The sequence below is a fragment of the Schistocerca nitens genome, chromosome 3 (genome assembly GCF_023898315.1).
Source record: "Schistocerca nitens isolate TAMUIC-IGC-003100 chromosome 3, iqSchNite1.1, whole genome shotgun sequence".
NCBI lineage: Eukaryota > Metazoa > Arthropoda > Insecta > Orthoptera > Acrididae > Schistocerca > Schistocerca nitens.
The window spans coordinates 232,371,896-232,395,307 of NC_064616.1; the positions used below are offsets into that span (position 1 = coordinate 232,371,896).

Consider the following 23,412-nt stretch of genomic DNA (forward strand, 5'->3'; position numbering starts at 1 on the left):
CTCTTTGTCTCATTCGGCTACGAGCTGCTGGAGAGTCAGGACGTGCGTTTCCGTCAACCCCGTTTTGAGTTTATGTAACACGGCACAATGGATCATTCTGTAGAGCAATGGTACGCTATCATATTTGTTGTTCATGGAGGGCCGAGAGGAGATCACCGATGAACCTCGCAGTGGACGGCCATCAACCACACGAGTCAACGAAAATGTGACGGGTGGCCGCGATTGTTTGAACTCTGACAGACGGATGAGCCTTCAATTGATAGCACAAACTCTAAACATGTCAAAAACAACCGTTTTCCGCATTTTGACCGAAGATTTGAACATGAGAAAGGTGTGTGCCAAACTCGTCCCAAAAGTGTTGACCTACGAACACAAAAATGTTGAAAATGTATGAAAATGTTGGAAATGTATGAAAATGATCCTCATTTTTTAAACTCAGTTATCACTGGTGATGAGTCGTGGATTTTTGAGTATGACCCTGAGACAAAAAAGGCAGAGTTCAGAGTGGGACACTCCATCATCGCCCCATCCCAAGAAGGCATGCATGAGCAATTCCAGGATCAAAACCATGCTCATTGTCTTCTTTGACGTCAGAGGCATTGTCCAGCACGAATCCGTACCTACCGGGACTACAGTGAACTCAGCTTTCTACTTGGAAGTGCTCAAAAGGCTGAAAAGGAGGGTCTCGTGCTGCCGAAGTGACATCAAGGACATGTGGAAAGTTCACCACGACAACGTGCCAAGTCACAGCACCTTCATTGTCAACGACTTCCTGGCCACGACCAAGACCCCATTGATTCCCCAGCCTCCCTACAGTCCTGACCTGGCTCCTGCTGACTTGGCATCCAGGCACATGTTACATCAGCTCTAAAGGACATTCCAGAAAAGGCATTTCAGAATGCCTTCCACACATGGAAACACCGCCTCCAGAAGTGTATCGACGCAAGAGGGTGCTATTTTGAAAATTTTTGATTATTTGTACAAATATATTCAATAAATGATTTTTTATGAATTTGGTCGCATTACTTATGGAACACACCTTGTATGCGATATTGGTGGTGAAGATTAAAACAATGCCTCAGGAGATGACTATTATACACATGCACTTTTCAACATAGAGCAGTGGAGAAGACACGGTTCAAAAACTATTAAGAGTGTATTGAAGATCTAATGATATCAATGGATGACAAGGACAATATGCTCATTATGGGAGATTTCAATGCTATATTTGGCTGAAAATCAGACAGAATAGGAACAGGAAACTTCGGACCAGGAAAGAGAAAACCGAGGTGAAAGGCAACTAGGTTTTTGTGAACAGTAAGATATGGTAATAATTAACACATCTTTGAGAAGAAGATATACATGGAAAAATCCCAGTTACCCACAGAGATACCAAACTGACTACATAGTGGTAAACTCTGCGTATAGAAATCAAATCAAATCAAACTGCAGCTATCCCGACAATGAAGCAGACACTGATCAAACATTTGTGGTGGCAAAGTGCAATTTCAAATGTAAAAGGATGGGAGGAATAATTTGCGAAATGAACAAACAAATTGGAATTATACAAAAGTTACTAACACAACTCATAACAGTGAGATTGTCTGTGATATTCTGGAACAAGGAATCCTTTAGACAGTAAAAAGAACTTTGGGAAATAGGCGACTAGAACTAAAAAACTTAGACTACCGCAGAAATACTAGAAATCATACAACAAAGAAAGCAGTATAAGAAGCTAAACAAAGAAGAAAGCCAAATGTAATACAGACAAATAAAGGAATTCCTTGTGACAATATGTTGAGAGACAAAAGAGGAATGGATGAAGAAAGTTACGTGAAGTGTAGATAATAATGTAATAGAAGGAAGAACAGATAAAGCACACAGCATAATAAAATCACTGCACTACAAACCTAAAGCAAGAAGTACTGTGATAATGATGAGAATGGAGAAAGATTAACTGACTGTTAAGACATCGCAGAGTGCTGGAAGGAATATAGACATGAATGGCAATGTAAACACTGTACCGATTAGAAGGGGAGTGAGACAAGGTTGCACACTATCCCTGTACTTGTTCAGTTCAACATACTCATTGAGGACGCAATACCCAAATTTAAGCAAAAGACCAAAGGCATCACAATCAACAGACAAGAAATCCAGTGTACTTGATTTGCAGATGACACTGCATTAACATCAAAATGCAGCAAGTTTCATCAACACTAAAGGAAGTAAAAGTGACATCGAACATTCTGAAAACCAATGCAATAATTGGAAAAAATAAATGAAAAAACAAACATCAAGACAGGTGATGTAACAATGTAGTCAGTTCTGCTACTTAGCAAGCATTGTCATTCATGACAATTGGTGCACAACAGGAATCGGAAGGAGAATTGCCCTCAATAAACAGGCCTTCAGTAACAAGAAACAACATCTGACAAGCAGGCAGGTGAGTATTAAAACTAGGAAAGAATCCGTCAAAACATTCATCTGCAGTGTTTTGTTTTATATGGCTGTGAAACAACGGTCCTACTGAAATATGAAATACAATGATTGAAAGCAATCGAAATGTGGATGTGAAGAAGGCAGCTGAAAATTAATTTCGGAGAGAAACAAAATCGAGTAAGTGGGTCTCTGGGAAGCAAATGAAACAAACTAACACGTAAAAGAGGGAAAGATAATTCACTGGCCATATGATACATCACAATGACTTCTTGACCATCATATTGAAAGGGATGGTTTTAGGGAAGAGAGGAAAAGGAAGATCACAGAAAAATCATTTGGATTCTGTGATGAATGGACTTAACTTCAAACAGTACACCAATCTGAAACACTCCACAGAGGTGAGAAATATGGTTGCAGAGACAAGGCCTAGCCTTAAGAAGAAGAAGAAGAAGATGATGATGATGACGACGACAATGATTACGATGACTACGATGATGACGTGGCTGCGCAGATTACTAGACAACATGACATTCAAAAGTGATAGTAAACAAGTTTACTAACACTGCTGAAAAAGCACTCCAATTGCAGCTCCTTATGTAAAAAATTGGTTCCTGCTGAACGTTACTTAAATAATGTGTTCAAGTTGTTACTGCTTCCATGGAATAAATTTGTGTTGAGTCTACTGGTTGTGTTGTACTTATACGTAACTACAACACATTGTCTCCGTGCAAATTTCTACTCTGGTTTGTCCTCCGTTTGTTCTCACAAAGGCTGATGGCATTACGGAGGACATTTTACATCAGTTGGTCAAACTGCATGAATCATTCACCATGTCGTGGCACCAACAATCACAGCACTGGAAAATCAAACTCAGGTACTTCAATCATTGGCTTTTGTTTTGTCTAAGTCGCCAGGCTGCTCAGTCGAGGTCACCTGCTGTTTTGCCCTCCACGGCTCCCATGGTTTGTCTGCCTACCTTTTCTACATACTATGATCCCATTCAGGAATGGGACACATACAAGAAACGTATGCTACAACACTTTTTTGGGATTACTGATGCTACTGTATGCCATGCCTTGTTCCTTTCACAGATATCACCTAGTATATATCAAGTCCTATGTCAGCTCGCCCCTTGGCAGGATCCATCTTCTTCCGCGTTTGACCAAATATGTGAATTACTTCAAAAATACTACAGTAAGCGCACCTATGTTATTGCATCCTGGGTTAAGTTTTGGTTGGTTGGTTTGGGATATAAAGGGACCAAGCTATAGGGTCATCAGTCCCTTAAGTTCTACCATTGCAGGAAGTAATCACATTAATCCTATTGACATGGGCGGCTGAGCCCCACAAGTTGTCACAATCGTCATTTTGTCAGATACGATACAGACCTCTATGCTGATCAAGTAGTGAGAGATGTTATCATCCGTTTAGCTCCGGATTGTGAGGTGCTGGTTTTCTAAACTTTCTCAGCAGTGTTCATAGAAATGAATGTCTTCTACCCATCAGGGGCTCCCGAAGCACATCTGTAACACTTACATGCAGATTGAACCTACTGGTAAAAAATCTAGCAGCTTGCCTCTGAATTGCTTCAATGTCTTCTTTCAATCTGACCTGGTGTAGATCCCAAACACTCAAGCAGTACTCAAGAATAGGTCACATAGTGTCCTATATGCAGTCTCCTTTAAAGATGAACAACACTTTCCTAAAATTTTTCCAATAAACGGAAGTCTACCATTCACCTTCCCTACCAAAATCTTCACACATTTGTTCCATTTCAGATATTTAAACAACATGACTGTGTCAAGCAGGACACTACTAATTCTGTAGCCGAACATTAAGGGTTTGTTTTTCCTACTCATCCACATTATCTTACACTTTACTACATTAAGATCCAGCTGATATTCATCACACCACACACCAACTAGAAATTTTGTGTAGGTCATCTTGTATTAACCTTGAGTAACTTATCTTCACCACCTTCCTGTACACCACAGCACCATTGGCGAACAACCGCAGACTGCTGCCCACCCTCTCTGCCAGATCATTTATGTATACAGAAAATAGCAACAGTCCTATCACACTTCCCTGGGGCACTCCTAATGTTACACCTGTCTCCGATGAATACTCACCATCGAGGACAACATACTGGGTTCTATTACTTAAGAAAAGTTTGGGCCAGTCACATATCTGGGAGCCTATTCCTTATGCATGTACCTTCAATAACAGTTTGCAGTGGGGTACCGTGTCGAAAGCTTTTTGTAAATCTAGAAAAAACAGAATCTGCCTGTTGCCCTCCATCCATAGTTCACAGCATATCATGTGAGAAAAGAGCAAGCTGGGCTTTGCATAAGTGATGCTTTCTACAGCCATGTTAATTTGTGGGCATGAGCTTTTCGGTCTCTAGGAAATTTATTAACTCAGACTGTTGTTGTTGTTGTTGTTGTCTTCAGTCCTGAGACTGGTTTGATGCAGCTCTCCATGCTACTCTATCCTGTGCAAGCTTCTTCATCTCCCAGTACCTACTGCAATCTACATCCTTCAGAATCTGCTTGGTGTATTCATCTCTTGGCCTCCCTCTACGATTTTTACCCTCCACGCTGCCCTCCAATACTAAATGGGTGATACCTTGATGCCTCAGAACATGACCTACCAACCGATCCCTTCTTCTAGTCAAGTTGTGCCACAAACTTCTCTTCTCCCCAATCCTATTCAACACCTCATTAGTTATGTGATTTACCCATCTATCTTCAGCATTCTTCTGTAGCACCACATTTCGATAGCTTCTATTCCCTTCTTGTCTAAACTATTTATCGTCCATGTTTCACTTCCATACATGGCTACACTCCATACAAATACTTTCAGAAACGACTTCCTGACACTTAAATCTATACTCGATGTTAACAAATTTCTCTTCTTCAGAAACGCTTTCCTTCCCATTGCCCGTCAACATTTTATATCCTCTCTACTTCAACCATCATCAGTTATTTTGCTCCCCAAATAGCAAAACTCATTTACTACTTTAAGTGTCTCATTTCCTAATCTAATACCCTCAGCAACACCAGACTTAATTCGACTGCATTTTATTATCCTCGTTTTGCTTTTGTTGATGTTCATCTTATATCCTCCCTTCAAGAAACTATCCATTCCATTCAACTGCTCTTCCAAGTCCTTTGCTGTCTCTGACAGAATTACAATGTCATCAGCGAACCTAAAAGTTGTTAATTCTTCTCCATGGCTTTTAATACCTACTCCGAATTTTTCTTTTGTTTCCTTCACTGCTTGCTCAATATACAGATTGAATAACATCGGGGAGAGGCTACAACCCTGTCTCACTCCCTTCCCAACCACTGCTTCCCTTTCATGCCCCTCAACTCTTATAACTGCCATTTGGTTTCTATACAAATTGTAAATAGCCTTTCGCTCCCTCTATTTTACCCCTGCCACCTTCAGAATTTGAAAGAGGGTATTCCAGTCAATAACTCAGACTATGCTCCAGAATACGTAGCAAACCAATGTTATGGATATTGGTCTGTAATTTTCCGGATCTGTTCTTTTACCCTTCTTATATACGGGAGTCTGAACACTAAACACTATCTTCCTAAGGGGCTCCATATCGTGCCTAACACTGGAGCTCCCAATAACTGGCAAACTCCTGCCCACAAGTTCCTGCTTGGACCCTGCTGAAAGAACAGCCACCTGTTCATTCACAAGGTGAATAGGCAAGGCCTATGGCTGGCCACCACATTGGCCATCCATCTCTAGTGACGCGAACGCATTACCTCTGCCACTCATCCTGCGGGTCCACCATATCAGGTACACTAGAAGATGTCTCGGCAGTAGAGCCCTGGGGCGAAACAAGTGATACCTGAGGTGTCCCTTGCAACACTCCAGAATCTCTTGTCACCACTACAACCTGTGGTGGTAGCCTGAAGGCGAATGATCGCAGCCAAAACCACTTTCAACTGTTTGCGAACTACGGCCAGCTCCCCTTGCATCCGCACACAGCAGGCATCCTAACAAGAAAAACTGAAGAGTAAACAGCAAAAGCTGGCAAAAACCTATGTAAGCAATTTATTACCCTCCTGGCATATAACTGATGGACACTGACACTTCAATGAACTATGTAGTTGGCTGTTCAAAAGAAATGAAAACTGAGCTACAAACTGCCTGAATTTACACTTATTGCTTATGCCACAAAAATGCTGACTCTTGCTCAAACTAGGTACTCTCAGATAGAGAAGGAAGCTTTGGCCACTGTATATGCTGTGAAGAAATTCCATGTTTTTCTCTGTGGTATCAATCATATACCACTGGTTTCATTATTCAGTCCTTCTCCATTGTTACCAGATAAAGCGGCACAGAGCATTCAACATTGGGCTCTTTTCCTTTTGTGTTACAACTAAAAGATTTATTTCCGCCCTATGAATCAACACGCAAATGCTGATGCTTTGTCCCGCCTGCAAGCCGTTCCGGACCCACGATTTGATCAAGAGGAATTGCTTTGTTTCCACATTGATGTCACCTCAAAAAAGACAGTTGAGGGTTTTCCATGGTTCACAAAGTCAGTAGCTTTGTACCCTGTTTTGCGGAAGGTCTTAACATTCGTACAATATGGTTGGCCTGATTCACCTCCTCGTCCTCATACGTCCGACCACCCCCCCTCAATAATTATTACATTTTTCAACATAGATTCTCTGTTATGGATGGTGTTCTGCCTTTAGACACAAATCACGTGGCCCCTCAGGTAGTGATCCCCTCAGTGCTTCATTCGTAGGTTCCCCGTTTCTTACACACAGACATTAGGGGTGTATCACACAAACAAGCATTGGCCCATCGACACGCGTTTTGGCTCCGCTTGGATGGTGATGTTACACATCTGCTTGCCTCCTGTTCACAGTGTGCAACGCGCAAAGCTATTCTCCCTGGTTGTCTTCATCATCATCATCATCTCCTCGGCCAATGCCGTCGCATGCACGGAAGGGTATAAATGTGGATTTGGCTGGCCCCTTTCTCATGATTATTGGCTGTTGGTCGTTGACACATATCCTCGTTTTCTGTATGTTGTTCATTGTGTTTCCACATCTACAACTGCCACTGTCACAGCCTTATCCAATTTCCCCCCACCCCCCCCACCCCCCCATTTCAAGGCTTGCCCACAATTTTGGTGTCCAATAACAGTTCACAATTCTCATTGCAAGAGTTTGCAGCGTTTTGCAACTCCCATGACATCCGTCACATCCTCGCCCCACCATTCCATCCATAATCTTAACAATGAGGCAGAATGCCTAGTGCGAAAGATCAAAACTCAGATGAAAAAGTATGGTGCCATCTCTTCATCCGACGTTGCCTTAGATAGGTTTCCATCCTCACACTGTTTCATGCCATTTGGTGAGAAGAGCCCAGTGGAACTACTCCACGGGTGCCAGCTGACGACACTGCTACACCTTTTGCGTCCTATACTTAGACATCAACACATGCAGCTGCTGCGCCTCTTCCAGCTGGGTGTGGCCGTCTGGGCACGTGGTTTCAGATGTCACCCTAAATGGATTCCACCTGTCATCATCTGAAGCTGAGGCAGCATCTCTGCGACATCTGCAAAGAGGACAACCCCTGCTCGTGGCACCATGATCAGGTTTGCCTTCACATTGAGACTGGATGCCCCTGATGTCGCAGCATCGTCTCTGAGCCCATCCACATCAGGCATCACATCACCTGTTTCTGCCGGTTCTCCACTCCCATATCGGCGAGGGCATCTATCTTTGGCGGCCACACCAGCAGTTCCTCTGTTACTTCCAACACCGTTGTGAGGGATTTCGTCACCCATTCCTGAGCAACCACTAATACCAGTATCATAAGCACCACATGCTAATGCCCGAGGTTGACACAGAAACAGACCTGGCATCGCCAATGTTGCCATACGGTTTGACACAGGGAGGTGTGCACAGACTGTGAGACCATATGCTCCCAATGCCACATGCCACCTTAGCCAGAGCCCAGCAGACGAAAAGGACAGCATGGTCATGTCAAGAACCCGTGACCTTCCAGAGAGATAGATAGAGAGAGAGAGAGAGAGAGAGAGAGAGAGAGAGAGAGAGAGAAAGAGAGAGAAATCACAATTACAGCCTGCCATGGGCCCCAGTCTACTTTAAGGCTAGACAAGCCACGTTCAGACTCTGTTCTCTGTGTGTATTGCTACAGATCTTTGTATACGAAATACATTCCTGCTGAATGTTACTTTAATACCATGTTCAAGTTGTTAATGCTCCCGTGGAATAAAGTTGCATTCAGTGTACTGGCCATGTTGTACTTATACCTAATCACAAAAAGAAAGTTATGTGTTTTCCATTAATTCCCAGTTCTGAACGTGTAACTTCACTGATGGCTCTTATCCTCTACAGGAGCAGAAACATATCCTTAACATAAAAGGAGTAAAACTACATATGATGGTATTTTATTGCGGTTTAGTTTAGTCAGTGAAAATTATTCTTCAAAAAATTATTCATTCTATTATTCTATTCCAGCTCTATGTTGTACTTTATTGCAGTTTAGTTTAGACAGTGAAAATTATTATTCAATAAATTATTCTTTCTATTATTCTATTCCAGCTCTTGGTTTGCCTGACTTGTTACTTCATGGGAACTTTAACCAAACCACAACCATTTTCCAAGTAACTTTTTCCACCAGCAAAATATCAGCCAAGTCATCAAAAGTTCCACTAAAGGAAAGGCAACTGCACTAACAGCACCAAAGATGTCACTAGCACAACTATTTAAGCAATCACCACTCAAGAAAATGAATACCTCAACATATGAAATCAGTTATGCAGTAAACTCACATCATCTTGTTGCCGGAAAAAAGTATATATTGCAGTGCTCTTCAAAGTAGCCACAATAATCGACCAACTTACCACATTTCTTGCTGCGTTGATCTGTTTTTCAATGTCTTTAAGCAGAAAACCAAGAATTCCTTCTCGATCATTTCCCTTTTGATCCAACTTGGTAGCCAGAAGCTGTAAATTAATTTAGTAGTTGATCATGCTTATAAAAATTAATATTCCACAACAGCACTGAACAAGCTTTATTAATAACAATTCATTTTCCAACACTTACTAAGCAAAAGTAATGCACAGTGATTTTTCCTCTGCAGTACAGCTTCCCATACTGACAATCTTCTTCCACATCCGAGTGACAGAAGACGCAAGTCAATGAATCTCTTCCACGTTTGGCTTCTAATTTCTCTACAAAACAAAGGGAAATAAGTTAATAGGTCACAGATTCAAATTTCAGAGAGCTAATGCAACCTAAAAATATGTTATACTAAGCGTTTTAAGTGATTGTGGTACAAACACAACACATCTCACTACTTGATACGAAAAATCACCAGGAATGGTGAAATCAACATAAATTATTATCAAACATCAAAAATGATTTATGGAAGCAGCAACATAAATTATTATCAAACATCAAAAATTATTTATGGAAGCAGCAATATTAGAATGGTGGACAACCAGTTGTGTCACTCACTACTCAATATAATCTCCAATAATACATGAGCCCTTCACATATTACTTAGTCTAAGGACAAAATAGGATTATCAACCAATCATTAGTTCACACTGTTAAATAATACTGCTAACTCATTCAACAAGTAAATGAGAGCAATTCAGTTCTTAATCCTATACAAGTAATCTCTCTCTCTCTCTCTCTCTCTCTCTCTCTCTCTCTCTCTCTCCCCGCACATGGATCGGAGGAAATCCTCTCTGGCTTCCGACGGCTATCTGATTTGGTGAAGACTGCCAGTCTCGCTAGTGGGATGAAAGCAGAGCTCACCATCTGCAGCATCGTCGACAGGACTGACTGCGGACCTTTGGTACAGAGCCGAGTGGAGGGTCTGAATCAGAGGCTGAGACGGTTCTGCGACCATGTGGGCTGCAGATTCCTCGACTTGCGCCATAGGGTGGTGGGGTTTCGGGTTCCGCTGGATAGGTCAGGAGTCCACTACACGCAGCAAGTGGCTACACGGGTAGCAGGGGTTGTGTGGCGTGGACTGGGCGGTTTTTTAGGTTAGATGGCCTCGGGCAAGTACAGAAAGGGCAACAGCCTCAAAGGGTGCGGAGCAAAGTCAGGACATGCGGGGACCAAGCAGCAATCGGTATTGTAATTGTAAACTGTCGAAGCTGCGTTGGTAAAGTACCGGAACTTCAAGCGCTGATAGAAAGCACCGAAGCTGAAATCGTTATAGGTACAGAGAGCTGGCTTAAGCCAGAGATAAATTCTGCCGAAATTTTTACAGAGGTACAGACGGTGTTTAGGAAGGATAGATTGCATGCAACCGGTGGTGGAGTGTTTGTCGCTGTTAGTAGTAGTTTATCCTGTAGTGAAGTAGAAGTGGATAGTTCCTGTGAATTATTATGGGTGGAGGTTACACTCAACAACCGAGCTGGGTTAATAATTGGCTCCTTTTACCGACCTCCCGACTCAGCAGCGTTAGTGGCAGAACAACTGAGAGAAAATTTGGAATACATTTCGCATAAATTTCCTCAGCATGTTATAGTCTTAGGTGGAGATTTCAATTTACCAGATATACACTGGGACACTCAGATGTTTAGGACGGGTGGTAGGGACAGAGCATCGAGTGACATTATACTGAGTGCACTATCCGAAAATTACCTCGAGTAATTAAACAGAGAACCGACTCGTGGAGATAACATCTTGGACCTACTGATAACAAACAGACCCGAACTTTTCGACTCTGTAAGTGCAGAACAGGGAATCAGTGATCATAAGGCCGTTGTAGCATCCCTGAATATGGAAGTTAATAGGAATATAAAAAAAGGGAGGAAGGTTTATCTGTTTAGCAAGAGTAATAGAAGGCAGATTTCAGACCACCTAACAGATCAAAACGAAAATTTCTGTTCCGACACTGACAATGTTGAGTGTTTATGGAAAAAGTTCAAGGCAATCGTAAAATGCGTTTTAGACAGGTACGTGCCGAGTAAAACTGTGAGGGACGGGAAAAACCCACCGTGGTACAACAACAAAGTTAGGAACCTACTGCGAAAGCAAAGAGAGCTTCACTCCAAGTTTAAACGCAGCCAAAACCTCTCAGACAAACAGAAGCTAAGCGATGTCAAAGTTAGCGTAAGGAGGGCTATGCGAGAAGCGTTCAGTGAATTCGAAAGTAAAATTCTATGTACAGACTTGACAGAAAATCCTAGGAAGTTCTGGTCTTACGTTAAATCAGTAAGTGGCTCGAAACAGCATATCCAGACACTCCGGGATGATGATGGCATTGAAACAGAGGATGACACGCGTAAAGCTGAAATACTAAACACCTTTTTCCAAAGCTGTTTCACAGAGGAAGACCGCACTGCAGTTCCTTCTCTAAATCCTCGCACAAACGAAAAAATGGCTGACATCGAAATAAGTGTCCAAGGAATAGAAAAGCAACTGGAATCACTCAACAGAGGAAAGTCCACTGGACCTGACGGGATACCAATTCGATTCTACACAGAGTACGCGAAAGAACTTGCCCCCCTTCTAACAGCCGTGTACCGCAAGTCTCTAGAGGAACGGAGGGTTCCAAATGATTGGAAAAGAGCACAGGTAGTCCCAGTCTTCAAGAAGGGTCATCGAGCAGATGCGCAAAACTATAGACCTATATCTCTGACGTCGATCTGTTGTAGAATTTTAGAACATGTTTTTTGCTCGAGTATCATGTCGTTTTTGGAAACCCAGAATCTACTATGTAGGAATCAACATGGATTCCGGAAACAGCGATCGTGTGAGACCCAACTCGCGTTATTTGTTCATGAGACCCAGAAAATATTAGATACAGGCTCCCAGGTAGATGCTATTTTTCTTGACTTCCGGAAGGCGTTCGATACAGTTCCGCACTGTCGCCTGATAAACAAAGTAAGAGCCTACGGAATATCAGACCAGCTGTGTGGCTGGATTGAAGATTTTTTAGCAAACAGAACACAGCATGTTGTTATCAATGGAGAGACGTCTACAGACGTTAAGGTAACCTCTGGCGTGCCACAGGGGAGTGTTATGGGACCATTGCTTTTCACAATATATATAAATGACCTAGTAGATAGTGTCAGAAGTTCCATGCGGCTTTTCGCGGATGATGCTGTAGTATACAGAGAAGTTGCAGCATTAGAAAATTGTAGCGAAATGCAGGAAGATCTGCAGCGGATAGGCACTTGGTGCAGGGAGTGGCAACTGTCCCTTAACATAGACAAATGTAATGTATTGCGAATACATAGAAAGAAGGACCCTTTATTGTATGATTATCTGATAGCGGAACAAACACTGGTGGCAGTTACTTCTGTAAAATATCTGGGAGTATGCGTGCGGAATGATTTGAAGTGGAATGATCATATAAAATTAATTGTTGGTAAGGCGGGTACCAGGTTGAGATTCATTGGGAGAGTGCTTAGAAAATGTAGTCCAGCAACAAAGGAGGTGGCTTACAAAACACTCGTTCGACCTATACTTGAGTATTGCTCATCAGTGTGGGATCCGTACCAGATCGGGTTGACGGAGGAGATAGAGAAGATCCAAAGAAGAGCGGCGCGTTTCATCACAGGGTTATTTGGTAACCGTGATAGCGTTACGGAGATGTTTAATAAACTCAAGTGGCAGACTCTGCAAGAGAGGCGCTCTGCATCGCGGTGTAGCTTGCTCGCCAGGTTTCGAGAGGGTGCGTTTCTGGATGAGGTATCGAGTATATTGCTTCCCCCTACTTATACCTCCCGAGGAGATCACGAATGTAAAATTAGAGAGATTAGAGCGCGTACGGAGGCTTTCAGACAGTCGTTCTTCCCGCGAACCATACGCGACTGGAACAGGAAAGGGAGGTAATGACAGTGGCACGTAAAGTGCCCTCCGCCACACACCGTTGGGTGGCTTGCGGAGTATGGATGTAGATGTAGATGTAGAGGTGTGTGTGTGTGTGTGTGTGTGTGTGTGTGTGTGTGTCTGCTATATTCTGTCAGTTGTTGCCTTTACTACTACAGTACATTCACTTAAGACTGAATATAGATGCTGAAATGTCTGTCAATCAGGTAGCTGCTCTCATTGTGCTATTCAGGAACACCTCCAACCCTTGCTACCCACCTACTCAACAAATGAAATTTGAAAGACCAAAGTTTCCCTATGTCATGGATGAAGTACCTGTGGTCCACAGAAAAACTGCCTCTTCAAGCACTTTCAAGTGCATCAGCAGATCATAATTCAAGAAAGCATAGATCATATAATGTGCTAAATAAGCACTAGAAATAAGCTCTTGTAATGTGCAGGGAGAAACAGCATCAAATGGATGAGAAATTTTGAGAAACAAAGAAACAATTCACGACATTAACAGATAATTCAGTTTGTACTCAATGTTTCAGCTACATTTACAATCATATTAATTTTTAAACAACATTGAGTGTGAGCTTACTAAATGTGCATTAATATTCTGTGAATTACTGTAAAGTATGACACAGATGGATGTTTCTCCTATTTCATTCATGGACAGATTTTTGGAGGAATTATTATTTGTATACCTCTTTGCGAGCAGTTGTTACGTATCATATTGTCTTCAAAATTTCTACAACTGCTTCACAGTCGTCTGAAGAATATTAGTAGTTTGAAAGGAGTTTGACTCACAGCGTGTCATGTGGGTTCACATTAGACGACCAGCTGGAGATAAAGAGTCACCTAGCACCTCATTACATCCTAAATATCACCACTTGTTCATAACTGGGTCTACACTCTTTGTGAACTCTGTTTATGATTGACATTGTAGACAAAGTGTTTGGAAGATAATTTTACTGCACCCTCAAGATAAAGAAAGATACAATACAGAAGGCTAAAAAAAATACAAGCTGCCATGTCCATGAAACTAAAATTACCTGAAAAAGAGAAGAAGTGTATCTTATAGGAGGGCTTCTGGACAGAGAGTCTTAAAGAGACACTTTCGTGATTTTCAGCGTCAATAAAATTCACCAGCAGCCGTATACTTTAAGATATTTTCTTTTATTCTGAAAGCAACCAGTTTCGGCATTTCATTTTGCCATCCTCAGGCCCCATGCATTTCTATCCAAAGCAAAGAACTTCTCGTATAGCACCATAAATTACTGGATATCATGAATTCCAATTGTTATACAATTGCTTCATATGAAGACGTGACAGCAACTGGTATGAAGTCAGTCGCTGTCACGTCTTTGTATGAAGCAATTATATAACAACTGGAATTCATGATAGCCAATAATTTATGGTGCTATATGACAAGTTCTTTGCTTTGGGTAGAAGCGTATGGGGTCTGAAGATGGTGAAATGAACTTCTGAAACTGGTTGCTTTCAGAGTAAAAGAAAATATCTTAAAGTATACGGCTGCTGGTGAATTTTATTGACATTAAAAATTACTTACCAGCCGAGGTCCCCTGGCCAGAGACTTTTGTTCAAATGGTTCAAATGGCTCTGAGCACTATGGGACTCAACTGCTGTGGTCATAAGTCCCCTAGAACTTAGAACTACTTAAACCTAACTAACCTAAGGACAGCACACAACACCCAGCCATCACGAGGCAGAGAAAATCCCTGACCCCGCCGGGAATCGAACCCGGGAACCCGGGCGTGGGAAGCGAGAACGCTACCGCACGACCACGAGATGCGGGCAGAGACTTTTGTGATTGGCTTCATATTGCATCAACAAATGGAAGACCAAAGCAAAATTTTTTGATTAATATAGCATATTCAGGGACTGTCAATGTGAAAAAGTTCACAAAAACTCAGAACAATTACTGAAAAGGGAAAATGAAACTGACTCCACATAAAAATGCTATTTAGTTATCACTCAATGAGCAAACTTGAGAAAATGTCTTGTCCTGAATGTGGAACATGATTATGCAGGTTCTGAAACTCAAGTAATTATCTGAAAGCAAATAACAGCACCAGTTGCACTTTTATTGTGTACCCCCATAACAATAGACTCATAATCACTGGATCAGTGACTTGGTGACCAAAACTGGCTGTGCTGATCAAAAATAACAAGTGCAAGTGGTGCTGTTATTTGATTCCAAGAAAATTTAGAAATGCATTGGAAATGAGCACCTAACCCCCCTGTTTCAATTATTCTCTAATGAACACACTGCAGAAAATATCAAATCACCAAGAAATAAATGGATATCAGAGGTATACATGTGCATGAAATTGAGTGAAGGGAGCCTTTATTTTGTCAAACCAAGTAATCGTCTGCTTATCCAGTCAATCATAATAGATCCTTGATAATACTCAAGCACTTCCTTTATTCAAAAGAAGCCGAAGATAACAATATATAGTTCATATTGATCGTGCTCTGGGAGAACAGCCAACATGTTCAGTATTTTCAATTTACATAAGATGATCTACAGTTGCAATTATGTTCAGATGATATACAAGCAACAATTCCAATTAATATCACACCAGCTTGCTGTTATCAAATGTTCTCTTCCCCCTCCTCCGCCCCTGCCCTGTGCACCATGCTGTAAGAAGCCCTGTCAGGGATTGGTAACCAATCAAGCCCTTGCCAGTATCTCTTTATTTTCTGCATTTAAGACAGTGCAATACACCCAGCACAGTTGCTTGAGCATAAAGTCTCAGTCTGCGAAAGAGTGAGCAAGACAAAGCTAGGAATATTAGTGAAAACACAAGAGACTGAATTTCTGCTCATTTCTGTAGTCCTTATTACTGCACAACTCGGAAATACATTTACTAGGGAACAGAAGTTTCCTTTAAAGTTATGTTACTTCTGCAGATGACTCTAGCAGCCAACGGCAGGACTGAACTACAACTTCCATCCCTTTCTTAATAGTTATGCTCACCCAAATCACAAATACCCACATTGGCCTGTGACCAAGAATACATATTCTCACCCTGAGATTGCCTCTTTGTTCCATAGTGGTGGCCACTGCAGTTTCCTATCAGTACACTTAACAGATTGTTAATTGTGGTGTCACCGCCAGACACCACACTTGCTAGGTGGTAGCCGGTCCGTTAGTATACGTCGGACCCGCATGTCGCCACTATTAGTGATTGCAGATCGAGCGCTGCCACACGGCAGGTCTAGAGAGACTCCCTAGCACTCGCCGCAGTTGTAAAGCCGACTTTGCTAGCGATAGTTCACTGTCTACATACGCTCTCATTTGCAGAGACGACAGTTTAGCATAGCCTTCAGCTACGTCATTTGCTACGACCTAAGCAAGGCGCCATATTCAGTAACTATGTGAACAGACCTCACGTCAGTATAGTCCTTCCCTCCTCACGCCAGCCTGCGTGAGCTAAAACGCGTGCATTTCGGCCTCCAATAGTAACACAGTGTTGGCTCTTCAGCCAACACAACATTAGTAGTGCTACCTCTTCTACTCCGCATGGCATGGCACGGCATCAGTCTCCAAGCACACTAAGTGACAGTTCTACACCCAGGGTGCTAGTTGTAGTGAACACTAGAATATAACAGACAGCTTGTGACTGGGATGCACCAGCTTTAGGTACAAAAGGAACCATGAAGTGCTCGTTGGTAATCTGTCGAGGCCCTTTCTCAAAACACGAGTGATGGAAAACTTACATGCCAAGACGACCACTGTTTCCCATGGGAGAGATCTTGATTTGATTAATGCAGGGAGACAAAAACAAGAGCAGTCTTAGCCCACTGTTGCCTGTAGAAAACCTGATTTTATTGAGCAGCTTCACTCCCTGTGATCCCAGTAAAGCCAACCGTTACCCTCAAAAAGTAGTTCAAGGTCCTTTATTAGTTCCTTATTAGACACAATTTCTACAGGTTTTAATGACCTAAATATTCTGTGTCTTTTGCCCTCCAGAGCTTTGCACTGGAAGATTAGGTGTAGTGATCCTGTGATTCCAGTGAAGCCAACCAATATCCTCAAAAAGTAGTTCAAGGCCCTTTATTAGTTCCTTATAAGATACAATTTCTCCAAGCTTTAATGACCCAAATATCCTGTGTCTTACCCCTTCAGAACTTTCCATTGGAAGATTACATGTAGTGAGGATTCATACTCCTCACCCCACAGTCTATACTTCTAAGGGCTTCTTCCTCTGTGCCCATTGTGTGTAGGTGTCTCTTAAAGTTCCCATGGACACTAATAAGTCCTACCAGGAGTTTAATCTGTCTCATATTCAAGTTCAGGATTACAGAACTTCTCTTGAAACATGGCTTCAGCATCATTAGCTCTCCATGATTTTGTTTTTGGATTATCATCCAATATTCTACATGCTGCCTCCTCATCCAATAATGTAATTCTGATTTTATCATCACCTTAGTGGTTGTTAGGACAGGTTGTGTTCCAATAAATGGAGTTGTCACTCTTGTCCTGGCCAGTCTATCAGATTATTCACTGACATTTAATTCTTGAGTGACCCAAGACCCACAGCAGCCCTGCTGTTTTCCCCTAGTCTCACAAGGGCTTCATGGCATTCTGCAACAATATTATTATTATTATTATTATTATTCTTTCTTTCTTTTCTCAGACATTATGTCTGGTCAAAAATGGAAAGTCACGCGGACCTTGATCAAGCGTGACTTCCTTTTAACTGTACGGTATATGTTATATTGCATTTAGGAACTTTCGGGTAATTGAACATGTATCAATAATTACGGATTTCTGTAGTTGTATATATAAGTTTGGATGTAGCTGTATTGAATTGATGTACTGGTGGATATTGTGTGGTATGACTCCTGTAGTTGATAGTATAATCGGTATAATGTCAACTTTATCCTGATGCCACATGTCCTTGACTTCCTCAGCCAGTTGGATGTATTTTTCAATTTTTTCTCCTGTTTTCTTTTGTATTTTTTTGTATTGGGTATGGATATTTCGATTAGTTGTGTTAATTTCTTCTTTTTATTGGTGAGTATGATGTCAGGTTTGTTATGTGGTGGTGTTTTATCTGTTATAATGGTTCTGTTCCAGTATAATTTGTATTCATCATTCTCCAGTACATTTTGTGGTGCATACTTGTATGTGGGAACATGTTGTTTTATAAGTTTATGTTGTAAGGCAAGCTGTTGATGTATTATTTTTGCTACATCGTCATGTCTTCTGGGGTATTCTGTATTTGCTAGTATTGTACATCCGCTTGTGATGTGATCTACTGTTTCTATTTGTTGTTTGCAAAGTCTGCATTTATCTGTTGTGGTATTGGGATCTTTAATAATATGCTTGCTGTAATATCTGGTGTTTATTGTTTGATCCTGTATTGCAATCATGAATCCTTCCATCTCACTGTATATATTGCCTTTTCTTAGCCATGTGTTGGATGCGTCTTGATCAATGTGTGGCTGTGTTAGATGATACGGGTGCTTGCCATGAAGTGTTTTCTTTCTCCAATTTACTTTCTTCGTATCTGTTGATGTTATGTGATCTAAAGGGTTGTAGAAGTGGTTATGAAATTGCAGTGGTGTAGCCGATGTATTTATATGAGTGATTACTTTGTGTATTTTGCTAGTTTCTGCTCGTTCTAGAAAGAATTTTCTTAAATTGTCTACCTGTCCATAATGTAGGTTTTTTATATCGATAAATCCTCTTCCTCCTTCCTTTCTGCTTAATGTGAATCTTTCTGTTGCTGAATGTATGTGATGTATTCTATATTTGTGGCATTGTGATCGCGTAAGTGTATTGAGTGCTTCTAGGTCTGTGTTACTCCATTTCACTACTCCAAATGAGTAGGTCAATATTGGTATAGCGTAAGTATTTATAGCTTTTGTCTTGTTTCTTGCTGTCAATTCTGTTTTCAGTATTTTTGTTAGTCTTTGTCTATATTTTTCTTTTAGTTCTTCTTTAATATTTGTATTATCTATTCCTATTTTTTGTCTGTATCCTAGATATTTATAGGCATCTGTTTTTTCCATCGCTTCTATGCAGTCGTTGTGGTTATCCAATATGTAATCTTCTAGTTTAGTGTGTTTTCCCTTGACAATGCTATTTTTCTTACATTTGTCTGTTCCAAAAGCCATATTTATATCATTGCTGAATACTTCTGTTATCTTTAGTAACTGGTTGAGTTGTTGCTGCCAGTAGTTTTAGATCATCCATGTATAGCAAATGTGTGATTTTGTGTGGGTATGTTCCAGTAATATTGTATCTATAATTTGTATTATTTAGCATGTTGGATAGTGGGTTCAGAGCAAGGCAGAACCAGAAAGGACTTAATGAGTCTCCTTGGTATATTCCACGCTTAATCTGTATTGACTGTGATGTGATATTATTTGAATTTGTTTGGATATTAAGTGTGGTTTTCCAATTTTTCATTACTATGTTTAGGAACTGTATCAATTTAGGATCTACTTTGTATATTTCCAATATTTGTAGTAACCATGAGTGGGGTACACTATCAAAAGCTTTTTGGTAATCAATGTATGCGTACCTTTGTTTAGTTTTAGCTTGATATGTCACCTCTGCATCTATTATCAGTTGCTCTTTACATCCTTGTGCTCCTTTGCAACAGCCTTTTTGTTCTTCATTTATAATTTTGTTCTGTGTTGTATGTATCATTAATTTCTGTGTAATGACTGAAGTTAATATTTTGTATATTGTTGGTAGGCATGTTATGGGGCGATATTTAGCTGGTTTTGCTGTGTCTGCTGGGTTTCAAATAAGTTATTCCATGTGTAAGTGTATCAGGGAATGTGTATGGGTCTGCAATGTAACTGTCAAATAATTTAGTTAGATGTGAATGTGTTGAGGTGAACTTCTTCAGCCAGAAATTTGCTATTTTATCTTTTCCAGGGGCTTTCCAATTGTGAGTAGAATTAATTGCTTGGGTGACGTCATGTTGCAAAATTATCACTTCAGGCATTTGTGGTATCATCTTGTATGTGTCTGTTTCTGCTTGTATCCACTGTGCATGCCTGTTGTACCGGGTTTGACCATATGTTGCTCCAGAAGTGTTCCATGTCTGTTATGTTTGGTGGATTGTCTATTTTAATGTGTGTGTTATCTATTGTCTGGAAAAATTTCTTTTGGTTCGTGTTGAATGTTTGGTTCTGTTTCCTTCTATTTTCACTTTTTTTGTATCTTCTAAGTCGTTTGGCCAATGCTTTGTAATTTCTGCTTCTTTTGATCTAATTGCTCTATCGCTTCTTGTTGTGAGATTTTACCTAACCTTTTTCGTTTTTCTTCTGACATTTCATTTCTTATAAATTGTGTTAGCTGCCCGATGTCTTTTCTCAGTTTTTCTATTCTGATCTGTAGCCTGTGTTGCCATGCTGGTTTTGTGGGTTTCTTCTGTGTGTTGGTCGGTTCTGATCTCTGCCTAGTGTGCATATTTAGTGTAGTGAGTGCTCCTATATAAACCAGTAGTTGTAACTCTTCCATAGTCGTGTTTTCATTTATTTTGTTGTGTATGATTGTGTTGATAGTTTTTATTGTTGTTTCGACTTGTGGGTTATTTGGCAGTCTATGCAAGAATGGTCTAATGTCTGTATTTGTGTCTTTGTATTCTATATATGTCAGCTGAAATTTTTCTTCTATATCTATCTAACATGTGTGTTACTTCGAGTTCTATATGTGCTTGTTCTGGTGGCTGTCTTAAGATTTCGTTTTCCTCTGATTGTTTAATTGATGCGTGTTGTTCTTTGTTTGTTTGCTCTGGGATGTTTGAGTCCATTACTGTATTTTCTTCTTCTTCTGATTGCACATTATTTTGTTCCAGTATTTGTTGTACTTGTTGTTTGATGTTTCCTAATTCTGACTGGAGTATCCTGTTATTTTTGATTATTACACAGATCTGATCAGCTAGTCGTTATTCTGTTAAAAATTTTAATTCCGGGTATCTGAAAATAAATGTTGTGTGTACTTGTGATCTGTATCCAGTTGTGTTGGTTCCTAGGTTTGTTGCTTGGTAATAACAGAACATGAGGTGTCGATTAACTTCATCTGACCATCTCATCCTCTGTCTTTGTTTTCCTTCTAGGGTGGTTGCAGGAAGCATATCCTGCAAAACACCTCTATTTGGATTTAAATCATTTTCCAGTTGGCTAGCAGTGTCGTTACCATTGTGGGTGGGCATAGGGTTCAAACGTCGTCCCCGACCATGACGGCGCTTGTCCGAGGCTTCTTTAGTTCTGTCCTGAACCTACTAATCACACTAAAAGGGGGTTAGCCCTATTAGTGGTTTGTTCTTTTCATCGCCTTTTACGACTGGCAGAACATACCGGAGGCCTATTATTATTATTATTATTATTATTATTATTATTATTATTATTTACAGGGGCTGATAGAGAGTTCAGAGTGACTTGGCTGTAGGACTCCTCTTGATAGGTCATGGGTGGAGGGTGCAATACACAGAGGAAACAGGTACTCGGGTAGCAGAATACTTGTGGAATGCACTTTTTTGTTAGGCTAGGGTGTAACTTAGAGCACTCTAATGAAGAATTGTCAGTCGATATGCAGCTAGCGAAATCAAACTGCATTTACAGTAAAAACACTTTGAGTACCTAACTTTTAAAAGCTTAAATTGTTGAAGTATTCCTCCACGCCGTTTGCTCCGGCGCCATTTCCTCCTCCCTTTCCCCCGTATGACGAGACGGCGGAGGATTGGGACGCGTATGAACATCGCCATCGGCAGCATTTCCAGGCGTTTCATGTTGCCAATGCGGAGGTATGTCGTGCTCTTTTCTTGTCTTGGATATCTCCCTCGCTGTATCAAGTTTTGCAGCAGCTAGCGCCGTTGCAGGAACCCTCGCCGTTGTCTTTTGACGCATTGTGTTCCTTACTGTCTTCATATTATCGCTGCCGCACGCATGTTGTGGCGGCTAGGGTCGAGTTCTATCAATGCAAGAAACAGCCCTATCAGTGTTACCGGGCATGGGCCGCTACCCTGCCCGGTTTTAGTCGCAAGTGTCATTTTGTCACGGAGCAGTCGCAAGAGTCGTATGCCCACGTTATGGTGCGCGACGTCATTGTTCGTTCGGCCCATGATAGGGAGGGTCCGGCAACGGGCCCTGCAGTTAGAAGACCCTTTCCTTGAGGAAGTCCTGTCCATTGCTCAATCGTATGAAGTCTCTCACGCCACCGGTCAACAGCTGGAAGCGTGGTGCGACGTCGCGGAGGTTCAGGGCGGCGCGGCCGCGTCCACTGCGTCCGGAGTGAACGATGTGCGAGTGGTACAATCCGGCCGTTACAGCAGCTCCCGCACGGCGCGTAAACAGAGTTCCGACCGCCGGCCCCTGTTACCATCCTGTGCGTCGTGCTATATACATCACGATCGGTCGGAGTGCCCCCAGCGTTGAGCCGTTTGTCGCAAATGTAATAAAAAAGGACACATTGCTAAAGTTTGCCGCTCAGCCTCGAAAGACTCGAAGGAAGCAGTTACAAAGGACAAGGACGTTGACATTCAGGAAGTTTCATCGGGCCAGGCTGCCGACGCATCGGTCCACAAACTCTTTATCGAGGTGTCGGTCCGGTCGCGCCGATTACAACTGCAAGTAGATACGGGCGCGATGGTTTCTTTGTTGAATGCACAAACTTACTCCGACCTTGGGTCGCCCCTGTTGGCGCCAGTTTACCGGTGTCTACGAGGTTATGGTAAACAGTTCATTCCCCTACTGGGTCAATTCACTACCGACGTGACTTACAAATCAGTCACTCGGCCTATTACTTTTATTGTTGTCAGTGATGTGAGCTCCGCTAACCTTTTTGGCTTGGATGCCTTTCAAGCTTGGGTTTTCTATCACTGACACCGTACAGTTGGTCTCCGAAGACGTTCCCTATCAATCATTAGAATTTTTGATCTCTGACTTTCCGGATATCTTTGAGGAAGGCCTGGGGCATGTTTCAGACTTTGAAGCTCACTTAACGTTGAAGGCGTCGGCTCGACCGCGTTTTCTACGCGCGAGGCAGTTCCCCTTGGCTCTCCGCCCTCAGGTAAAAGAAGAGCTAGACCGCCTGACAGCCCTAGGGGTCGTTCTTTCCATTTCTTCTAGTGAGT

General features: G+C 41.6%; 1 protein-coding gene across 2 annotated transcripts in view; it reads right to left on the reverse strand.

The window, feature by feature from the left end:
- Positions 1–23,412, reverse strand: part of LOC126249557 (uncharacterized) — a 250,615-nt gene that overhangs the window by 199,334 nt on the left and 27,869 nt on the right. For both annotated transcript variants that reach the window (XM_049951221.1, XM_049951220.1), the window contains exons 2-3: positions 9,549–9,676; positions 9,347–9,448 (exon numbers count right to left, since the gene is read on the reverse strand). In XM_049951221.1, the coding sequence (XP_049807178.1) occupies positions 9,347–9,448; positions 9,549–9,676 (230 nt within the window). The remainder of the gene's footprint in view (positions 1–9,346; positions 9,449–9,548; positions 9,677–23,412) is intronic.